Source organism: Mus caroli, unplaced genomic scaffold, assembly GCF_978045245.1.
Source record: "Mus caroli unplaced genomic scaffold, Mus_caroli_1 scaffold_2, whole genome shotgun sequence".
Taxonomy (NCBI): Eukaryota; Metazoa; Chordata; class Mammalia; order Rodentia; family Muridae; genus Mus; species Mus caroli.
The window spans coordinates 37294041-37305235 of record NW_028227257.1 but is presented as its reverse complement, the minus strand read 5'-3'; the positions used below and the strand labels follow the sequence as shown (position 1 = coordinate 37305235).

The window sequence follows — 11195 nt, the reverse complement described above, 5'->3', positions numbered from 1 at the left end:
CTTGCTTTCCACCATGATAATGGACTAAACCTCTGAAACTGTAAGCCAGCCCCAGTTACATGTTTGCCTTTATAGGAGTTGCCTTGGTCATGGCGTCTCTTCACAGCAATGACAACTCTAAGACAATGTACCACCACCTATCCATGTACATTTTCTTTTATTCAGTGACGTCTGTCACTTAAGAGCAATGCTTTCACTGGTTAAAGACCAATAATGACCTTTTTTTTTTTTTTTTCTTGCACCAAGCATAATAATGTAGGGCCATGGTTCTCAGCCTTCCTAATACAGTTCCTCATAAATGCAGTTCCTCATGTTGCGGTGACCCTCAGCCATAATATTATTTTGGTTGCTGCTTTATAACTGTAATTTTACTACTGTTATGAACTGTAATGTAAATATTTGAGATGCAGGATATCCTGTGAAAAGGTCCTTCAACTCCAAGGGGGTCATGGCCCACAGGTTGAGAACCATTGGCTTAGGGGCAATGAGATATCCCAGCTGGCAAAAGGCTTGGACAGACAAGCCTGATGCCCCCTGGAATCTGCCACAGGAAGGGAGAACCAACTCCCAGTGACCAGAATTTGGTTCTGGAACCATGATGGGAGAGGACAGTTGCCTCTGACTCCTTCTGTCCTGTGTTCCAGTTCAGAGTGGTCGTTGACACTAAACATGTGGCCATGGAATCACATTAGTGCTCAAGTTTGTTCTGCCCCATCATCACCTTCCCTACCTCTCCCCCCACTCCTGCACACACATTACAGGAGAGAACTGGGGAGGTGGCCATCACATGGTTTTACATATGAATTCAAACAGGAAACACTTTCAAAACTATCAACCAACTTGCATTGTAAACAACCAGAGAATTGGAGGGGCCCTGGGGCAGGGAAGGCAGAGAAGGATGTCACACTGAAGACTTGGCTTGAGGTATTCCATAGAGAACTTTCTCAGTGGCATCAGTGTTTCCCATAAGAGATGCACATGTGGACCATAGTTGTAATAGCAAGCTCTTCAGACAAGGTGTCCCTCGGGTACATTCAAGTCCCCAACTCTCAAGTGAGCACTGTGCTCTTTGGCCAAAAGCCCCTCCATAAAACAAAACCAGATCTCTATGCATAAGGTCACCCCAGACAAGCATTGGAAGGCAAGGGAAAAAACAGTTTCTAAATCTAAATATGACCTCTCTCTACCTGAAAGGGACAATTGTCCAGGATGTGAATTACCTTGCACCTGGGGACCAGCATCCTGCTTTTCTATTCATTGAAAACAAGCTTAAAACACATACCGAAGAAGTTTTGTTAAGACAGCACACCCTCCCTTTCCTTTCCTTGGCTTCTAGCTTATGTTTTTAGGAGAAGAACTGGTAAGAGTTTAGACATCAACCCAAGTGCAAATTAACCAACAACAAACTTAATTTCACAAACTGTTAATATTCACTGTGATTATTTCCTCTCAAGATAGTTCTGGCAGCTTTGAAGGAACAGCTGCAGCCCTCCCTCCTCACTTCCCTCCCTCCCTCTTTTCCTTCCTTCCTCCCTTTCTACAAGACTGGGAAGGAAGGCAGGACTCTCAGGAATAGCAAAGCCTCAGGCAATTCTGTCCTGAGCTGTTCCCAGGCACAACTGTGAGCAAGACACACATGTCCACGTAACAACAAAGTGTAAGAGGATGACTTGTCAGTCTGAATTGTGACGGTGGCCACTTGGTATCCAGGATGCTTGAAAGCCCAATGATGCATACATACTTGTTAATTAAATTTCTTTTACTTCTTTAAATTAGTTCAAGCTGCCCAGGCTTCTGTTTTGTCAGCTCAGACCTATCATCTCTCCTATTGTTAGCCCAGGAGGAACTCCATGATTCCTGTACATGGAGGTCTTGTTTTCCAACTTCCCCTCAGGTTCTCTTCATATTCATCAGCCTCTGTGTCAGATGGGAAACATGTAGTTCATACGCGCACACACAAGCAACTTCAGTTGGACCAACTGGAATAATTCATCCCTTGCTGTAACCAGAGGTCCAAGCGGAAGCTAGAATAATCTCAGAGAATAGCTTTGTTTTCAGATGGGGCCAAGGTCTGGGTAGATGGAGTGACTTGTCCATGCCTTTGCTGGCTTTAGCCAGAGCTATTCAATACTAGGGCTCTGAGCACTATCATGCATTTGATAAGAGGAAGATCCCCTTATGACTGATCTTCACAAATACACTCTTTACTCTTGCCAAATAGCACACGTATAATTTTAACAAAATGCTCACCAAGATCCCACCTTTCAATATAGGTCCCAGAGGGTCTGGTCAGTTGAAAAAAAAATTTACTCAAGCAAATGAGGGATAGTTTTCAGCACTTGAACTTCTTTTAAATAAATGACCCATGGTTAATTTATCATCTCCCAGTTTTTATCCTTTAATCTTTAGTTTTAAATTCTTGATAGCAATTGCTATGAAACCTAGGCCTATAATCAAGACTGGAGAGAGAAGCATACACTTCTGAGGCAATTAAATAAAGAGTCCGTTTTATTTTTTCATGCTAAGCTATGATATTTAATTAATAGAATATTAGTCTCCTCCTTAGAGGGCTAGCTGCATCTTCCAACATTCTTGTGAGCTTGGAGAGATCTGCTGTGAGGGCATGTTCTAGAAGACTGAATGCAAGCATGTTTTGTTATCCACTCATTTGTGACTTCAATCATAACTGCATTTTCTGCAACATAAATGCTAAATTGTATAATATGCCTCTTTCTAAGCACATCAGATCAATTGTTAAACAGACCAGTAGAAATGATCATATTACAAACTTAAACTGAACTACAGGGTATAGCACATGACTTCATTTAATATTGATAGCAGCTCAATTTAACAGTTGAAAAAGCAAACACCTTTAATAAATTTGGTGTGAATGATCATATAGCCTGATATACTATTGTACAGGAGTGTATACATATAAATCTATATGTAGAATTATGTACATTTCAATATATACCACAGATTTTTCCTACTCACAATTTTCTTTTGATAAAGGAAGCAGTTTCACTGTACATAGATGTGAAATGCTACATTATGTCCTGAGCAATTGAGGGATTATTAATAAACTACTGAAAATTCTCTCTCTCTTTTTAGTTAATGATCTTGAAGATTCTGTACTAAAACATGAACAAAAGGATATTTAAAAGATTGCATCCAGCTTTGCACTTGTTTTATGCAGAAAAAGCTAAAAAATGAACAACAGCCTTTGAGGTTTGGGAAAATGCCCTCAAATAGTGAAGGTTAAACAATGTCTTATTTGTAGGGATTTCTGCAAGTTTCTGCATTGTTGCCTACATCCAATTTGTCAGGCATGGAAGACTCTTCTCATGATTGGCCTACAGATCCTTTTTACTGAACAGGACATTCTATGTAAACGTCAGCATTTAGATAGTATTAAATCCAAATCCAAATGAACAAAACAATATGACATAACTTAAAACATCTTTGAAACCTAGCCAGCCACATGGAAGAAGTATAAAAAAAACAAGCATATTTTGGTGAAAAAGGAAACCAGATGAAAGTCATTTAAGGGTGGTCTGGTAAGCCACCCACAATGGGAAGTCCCAAGTTGGCTTGGCTCTAGGAGTCCCCAGATAAGCAAGCCACACATCCATCCTGCCACAGGGGACTGACTCACTGCACAATGAGAAGAAAGTACTATGGGAAAGGCCACATTCAAGTGCAGAGGTACAGTAACAACTGTCAATCAGGGTTGCCCTTGGCAGGCAAGCACCCACTCCCAAACTCAGGCACTAGATATGGTGTGAGAGGTGGTCTGGGCTGGCTGCTGCATGTTGCCACAACTGGAGGAGGCAAGCTGGGATCCTGGTGCAGGAGTCCACTCTGCATCAGAGTCTATTTGATGAGAAGGCACTGTGTTGGTGGTTCCTTGGTCGCGACAGCTCTACCCTGTCCCATGGCTGCTGTAATCAAAAACTCCTTTCTTGAAGAATGGTGAGAATTCACAAATGGTGTGCTTGGACAGGGTCAGTCCCACTTTGTTGATGTGAAGGGGAGATGTCTCGGACTGGAGCATCACACTGAAAAACTCCCTGAGGTATTTCTGAGAAGAGACAAGAATGAAGATTATGATCAAGACAGTGCTACAGTCAAGGAGGGGATAGAAACTGTCCTGTGTACCACTGGCCTGCATAAACACTTACTTCATAAACACCACCAAGGAGAGAATGCTCCAGAGGTCCTTGACCACCTGGGCCACTGTCAGCCTGTGCAGAGTAAACAGGGCAGTGACATCCAAGCCCACAGTAGGAATTTCTTTGGCTCAGGTCTCTAATCCACAGAAATGTCACCTGATGTCCATCTACTCAGCACCATGAGGAATGGCAGTCATGCTAACACAGGGCATTTTCCCTATGGCAACTTAACCTTACTTAAAATGTCATTGTCCTCTAAAGCTTCACACGGGGGGTGGGGGATGGAGGGTGACTATCTGAGCAATGTTAGCATTTGTATCTTCTTTGAATCCTATGTATCAAATAGGATCAGCTCCAAGCACTAGTATTTACAGAACATTTAAAAACTTTATAATTATTATCAACAAAATATTCTTTCTAAGGTGAAAGGTCAACTGCTCTGGGCTTTTTCTTTTTTCTCTCCTCTATAGCAGGTGCTCATCATTTGTCTTTTATGGTACTGTGAGAGAAGGATGCCTGAGACAAGGTTCTGAGATGTATTCAGAGTGAACTCAGACATTGGTGCCTGAAGCCTATATTAGGGGAGAAGAGGATAAACTAGAAGAGCTATGCATTTCATAGGCAAGTCTTGTTAACAACAGCAAATGAACTATCTCCATTCATTTAAAACTACACATGAGCCGGGCAATGGTGGCGGTGCACGCCTTTAATCCCAGCACTTGGGAGGCTGAGGCAGGCGGATTTCTGAGTTCAAGGCCAGCCTGGTCTACAGTGCGAGTTCCAGGACAGCCAAGGCTACACAGAGAAATCCTGTCTCGAAAAACCAAAACACACACACACACACACACACACACACACACACACACAAATCTATATATGATCCTGGCACACGTCCAGACATTAAGCATTATTATTCTTGACTATAACATACAGAAACAGAAGCCCAATCTTAGAGCAGTGGCTCCAACCAAAGGGCTGCAGCTTCACAGGACACTGGGTCATGTGTGTGTAACTGTCATGTGTGTACTGAGGAATGGTAAATGTGTGGATGCCAGGAAAGCTCTAGGGCCCTAGGATTATGGGTTATTTGGCCCCTACTAGATGAGCCTCAGTTGTCCTTTGAAAGAAGTCATTTAGGCCAAAGAAGTTTGTTAGTTTTGCTTAAAATTAATGGCAAGGGCTAAAGTAACCTGCAGATAGCATTGCTATCACCCAGACTTTGTACCCTTTAGAGAAGTAAAGCTGAGCAGGCAGAGGTAAACTGTACACTCATTTTCTACTGCTTTCCTTATGCCAAAGGTAGACCCTGCAGCCGTGTACATACAAGCTATCACGAACTAAACGACACCCTTAAACCTTAAGCTATACGTCCTCTAAATACAGGGTTTGACTAGAGTCACACACGTGGCACTGCCATCAACCCAAGATAACAAACACCTGCAGCAGCACAGGTTTCTGGAGTCACCTCATTTGGTTTGGTCTTCACACTCCTCCTGGAATGATTCTTTTTTCTCTGAACACACACTGAGGAAACTGCTGGTGTGGAACATGAGAGGCTGGCCATCAAGCACAAAGACTCAATAACAAAAAGTTTTCACTAAAATGTGGTTTCCTGGCTCTGTATTCCTAATTTACTAGTCTCAGGAGAGCCCCACCCCCACTCCCCAAAAGGATTTTGAATCTAAAATTAGGTGAAGGCAAGAAACTGCCTAAAACAAGGGAGAACAAAAAAGTCACATCAGAAGTCAAAAGGAAACTTGACTTCAATTTTCCATATTGAAGAGACTGTGAGAATAGCAATCTGCTGGATAAAGTGGAGGTACTGTTTTTATAGACAACACTTGGGCTGACAAGGCTATAGCCATGTGGTGGGACATCTGGCTTTATGTGGGTTCTAATCACTGGACCTCATACGAAGTGCTTTATCCACTCAGTCATTTCTCTCTCTCTCTCTCTCTCTCTCTCTCTCTCTCTTTCTCTCTGACAAAAATGCCATGAATTTACAATGGAGAAGAACCTAGAGCAGTGGTTCCTTGCCAGAAGTGCACAATATGACTCCATTGCTGGAAACATCACAGGCTAGGCTGTAGAACACAGAGATATCAAAAAGCTGGAAGCTGCTTCCCTGTTCTCACGGTGCTAGAGGGTGCTATTCAGGCTGCCCCAGAAGAAAAGACATCAACAGTGATGCGAGCGCAGCTGGGGACCCAATACTACTGACCGGCCAGACAAGAGGTTCCAAAGGGAAAGATGAGAGGCTTGCCCAGTTGTGCACTGAACTGTGCCTGACTTCCATCGTTTCCTGCAGGGACAGAAGGGGCTCTGAGAAGAGGCACCAGCTCAGTAGCACCTGAGTAGCTGCTTCTTCAGGTGCCCTGTAGACTGCACCAACAGCAGACTCTTTACATCAAGCTTGCCTTCCACATGAACTCTGACAGACTACAAGGCAATTGAAATCCAAGAACAGATGTTGTATCAACATTTGTCATAATTAGTTCACAAAGTAGGGTTCTTTTAAAGGGCCAATAAAATATAACGTCATGTATAATGAGAAGCAAAGTTAAAAAGATAAATAAAAGAAAAAGAGGATGTAATGGGGGCATCTTCGCCTTCACAGCATGGACGTTACAAGAGAACTATAAATCTGTTGAAGGTAATGACTTTTTCCTCAAACTTAATACCAGGGCGTCATGCAAACTTCAGCCAGAAAGTCTGATCTGACCACCTCTTCACATTGCAGAGCTTTCTCTTTGGAAAATAGATCCTTGCAGCACAGGAGTATGGGGCAGCTGGTCTCTTTTACTCAGATAGCTACTGTGTTGAGAGAGACAGCATGTGGCTAGGAGATGCTCTTTGTAATGACCACCAGGTGTGCCTAGGACTCTACAACAAGGCACAGCCTTTATTGATTAGGCTTGAAATAGGTTGATCAAATTCTAGTAAAGGATAAAACTAAGGGCTGTTCGTGGGGCCAGACGTAGACTAGAAGAATGTTCTAGAGTTTCCCAAGCCTGTGGTGTTGTCATTCTTCTCAGCAGTCCCCAATTAACCATGGTGCATGATCTAGCTTAAGAAAAGTGCTGAGATATAACACTGACAATTTTTTTTATGAGTTAAGTTTAAGTTATAATATATGCCTGGAGAACTGCACATAAGTATATAACCTAATGAATTTCCCCCAAGTGAACATAGCTATGTGATCAGTACCTGGTTATAAATAATGTAACAGTTTCTATCCAGGCAACCCTCCTTGCATCCCTCCTACCATCTGCAATCCTCTTCCCAAGGGTAACAACAATTCACTCTCTGGATTTCTACCAGTTCAAAATAGTGTTGTCTGTTTTAGGCTTCACACGTTCTGTGTCTGATTCTCACTGTTTAATGCACCCTCTGTTGGAGTTCCACTGTTTAATGTGTGTGTGATGCATCTGTCCCGAGTGTGTAGCTGAGTTGTTCAGGACCTTTCACTGTTGTAGCTTATAGGTGACCATAAGAGGAACTGACAGTGGTACTTGTTTGGTCTTTCTGAGTTTGCTTTAGTAATAATATCCACATTCATGTACTCTTTATAGACTATATAATTATGCATATACATTACTTAACACATATTTATATTAATGATTTTTGTTACTTGGGCTTAGAATGTTTTCTACCACACCTGTAGCTGAAGGGAGAAATAAAAAGCTCTTCTGTCTACAGAGGTGTCCCTCTTCTGTAGCCCCACAAACAGCCTAGCATTCCTTGGCATGTGAGAAACAAGGGCAGGAACCAGGCTGCATCCCCAAGGTGGCACTCTCTATAACAAGAGAATTGAAAACATTGAAGGACACTAGAGGAGTCTATGTGAGTGACCATGGGAGGTGGGGTAGGGACAGAGGGAGCTGGGGTATGTCTGCAGAGACAGGGGGAAAAGGGCTAGTGTGAAAGTGGGGAAGGGGGCGTAAAAAGGGCAGAGTGGAGGAAGGAAGCACAACAACACAGAGGACAGATGCCCAGGGTTTACCTGTTTACACGTTGGCTGAAGGGACTTGAGAATAATAAGAAATATATCAGACATATTTATCTAGACTATGTACTTTAGCCACTTGGAACAACACTAAGGCATAAATATGTTTTCTTATCAATGCTTTCAGAAAATCAAATTTAGATGGCTAATCTTCAAGGAGTATTTCAGCACTGACACATAGTGCTTTGATATTGTAAAGTGACTTTCTTCAAAGGTTTCCAGTATAGTTTACTGTTTATCAATTCAGAGACAGCAAGATGGTGCCCGGCACTAGGAGAGACAGACTGTGTGTCTACTCCAGAGAAGTAGAACTGCCATGTGGTAAGAAAGGCCAGCAGATAAATCAACCTCATATCCTGTAAGGAACTGTGAGCTTTTGTCATTTATTTATTGATAAATTTAAAATGTATTTATATAATTTCACCTGTCTGTTTCCTTCTGCCAACCTTTCTCATGAGCCTATCACTTTGCTTTTTCTCAAACTCTTGGTCTCTGTGTGTGTGTGTATAATTTATATGATTTCAGAGCTATTACTTATTTTTAAGTCAGGACCTTGCTATGTAACTCAGGTTAGCTTCAAATTCAGTCTTACACTCCCAATAATTTTCCTGCCTCAGTCTTCTAAATGCTGGTACTAAAGGCACATACCACCATGCCTGGCTTGAACTGTGAGCTTTTACAGAGGACAGATGACAGAAGAAGGTGGTATATGTATGACTATCACAGACGGGAAGCAATGCCTTCTTTCAAAGCAGCCCTTGCTCTCCAACAAACGAAAGTTTTCCTGCCAAGCTCTATTTGTCAAAGACTTCAAGGCTCTACACACTGTGAGAATTTTTAAAGGTGTTTCTTATTAAATTCCTATATAACTTAATGAGACAGGGTTAGCTGTCTACATTATCAGTGAAGCAGCAGATCTGGGAAGCCTACCTTCCACTGTAGTGGTCCCTGCACACATAAGCTGAAGCTGAACAGCCAAGACTCAAAGCCAGGGCTACCAGGATGACCCACAGAGCTCCCTCTGCTGAGCCCAGATTGTCATCACAGAGTGAATTCCTCTGTATAGGGTGTGGGATGTCTCAGCCGTTTGAGCTGCACAAGCTGCCTTTCCTAGGCTTTACTGGTGCTCCAGTGGGCATAGCTGTACCCTGGACTCTTTAGCCCTTGTGACTTTCTGCAGAGGTGACACAGTGACTTCGAAAACCCTGGCCATTTTCCTGACTGCCCTGCTTCTCCCTCCCTAGAAGATCGAGCACTCAGATCTCCCCTCTGAAGAGACACCCATTCTTTGGAGATAGTTCATCTGGCTTACTAAGGTAAAAAGGCTGGAAGTAAACTGCCAGATTAGGACAGAAAGACTGGTTTTTCTAATCTGGGAGAAAACCAGAATGTTCTCTTATGACCCTTTAGGGCTATGTCCTGAAGCCTCAGATGAAATGTGGCCTTTCTTCAAGACTTTCAATACTATGTTAAAGTAGGCTCATGGAATGTTTTTTGGCGTTCAAAGTGTGTGTGTGTGTGTGTGTGTGTGTGTGTGTGCAGGTGGGAATAATTAGGATCTTCAGAAGTATTCAGAGGGCTCAGTCTTCTTATCTTTTGGCTCCTTCCCCTCTATTATAATTGGTAGCGGATGAAGTCATGACCATTTTATCTATTAAGAAGTTTCTGTTTTAATAAGACAACCGTAGCTGTGGCCTGTTCCTTATTTCATGTGCAATACATCACTGAGCTGTGTCATTCTAATGATTTTCTCAACTATCTCATTGTTGTGGAACTTTTTCCCTTTTATAAAATGTTAACATAAATCTGTAATTTAATTTAAAGTTATTGAAATCATTAAAACTGAAATAAAATGTTCTTTAGAAATGTAGCATGGCCTTATTGCCTTTCTGCTGTGACATTTAGCAGGAAACAGAGTTCAAGGGCATTCTTCATCCCCAGAAGTCATTAGGTGGGAACATAAGACAAGCTCCATCTAATAAGACCTACATGATCCATTTACCTGGCAGAGGAACTTAGAGAATTTGTCATTGACTGATGAGCTCTGAAGATATTCCTGGTCCAGATGGAGATACCCTGGGATATCTCTAGATCTGAGAAAGGTCTGGTTCTCACTCTGTTATAAATCAATCCAGTAGGCTCTATGAGATTCACCTGCCCAACCCTTCTCAGTTCCAAAGCCCCACAAGTTTTAGTTTGACCACATCTCACTGGCATTTTAGAAATTTTACAACTTAGCTTTACTGGATCACTAAATATGCTGGAATGCCTCCCAACTTGACCTAAATATGACCTCCACACTTTGATGAAATGAGGACAGTTTGGTCCAGGTGACTTAAGTATGCATCCAGCAGTTTCTACATACCTGCTTTCCTTGTAGCACTAAGCCAGGCCCTGGTACCACGTGTTGAGTAGGAAAGGCACACAGTTCCCTCTCAGTTCCCAGAATCATGCCTCTCTTGCTGTGGATACTTTGTTCCATCAACCAAATCCCACCTATCTTTTTCATATTTTTTCTTAACTAGTGTACAAAAAGTAATGGGTTTCTTCATTGGGTTTTCGTTGACTGTTTCTGTTGATCCTTGTTCCAGAACAATTAGCATGGCTCATTCCACGTGAAGACATACTCTGAACATGGAGCAGCTCCTAGGGTTGGCACTCTACGAGTCTTCATGCTGGGGTCCTATACTGTGAGCTATAGTCTCTGCTTTAACCAAGTTGCTATCAAGCCCAGGCCTTTAGCATGTCTTGGCTACTTGCCATGCCCAGGTGTTGGTTCAGTGACTCTGAAGAGACCTGAGGATGTTTATAGACTATAGACCCTCACATAACTGCTACCTCCCACCTTCCTCTTTCTCTACCAAATGGTATCCTGAGTGGCACACTTTTACTAGCATCTCCAATTGAGACCTGTCTTGGGTTCCCTGTGGCATGTCCAGTCCCGACATTTATACTTGCCTTAGCCTACATTCATCTCCATCTAGGCTGGGCTTTACAGGCCAAGTAGTATTAACGCT

The 11195-nt window shown here is 42.4% G+C and overlaps 1 protein-coding gene across 3 annotated transcripts in view; it reads right to left on the bottom strand.

The window, feature by feature from the left end:
- Positions 1-2188: 2188 nt before the first annotated feature.
- Positions 2189-11195, bottom strand: part of Kif16b (kinesin family member 16B) — a 277807-nt gene continuing 268800 nt past the window's right edge. The window contains exon 26 of one of the 3 annotated variants that reach the window (XM_085833718.1): positions 2189-4081. In XM_085833718.1, coding sequence (XP_085689844.1) covers positions 3923-4081 — 159 coding nt within the window. In that variant the 3' untranslated portion in view covers positions 2189-3922. The remainder of the gene's footprint in view (positions 4082-11195) is intronic. The other 2 variants (XM_029474203.2, XM_021150816.3) reach the window with 2 other exon arrangements.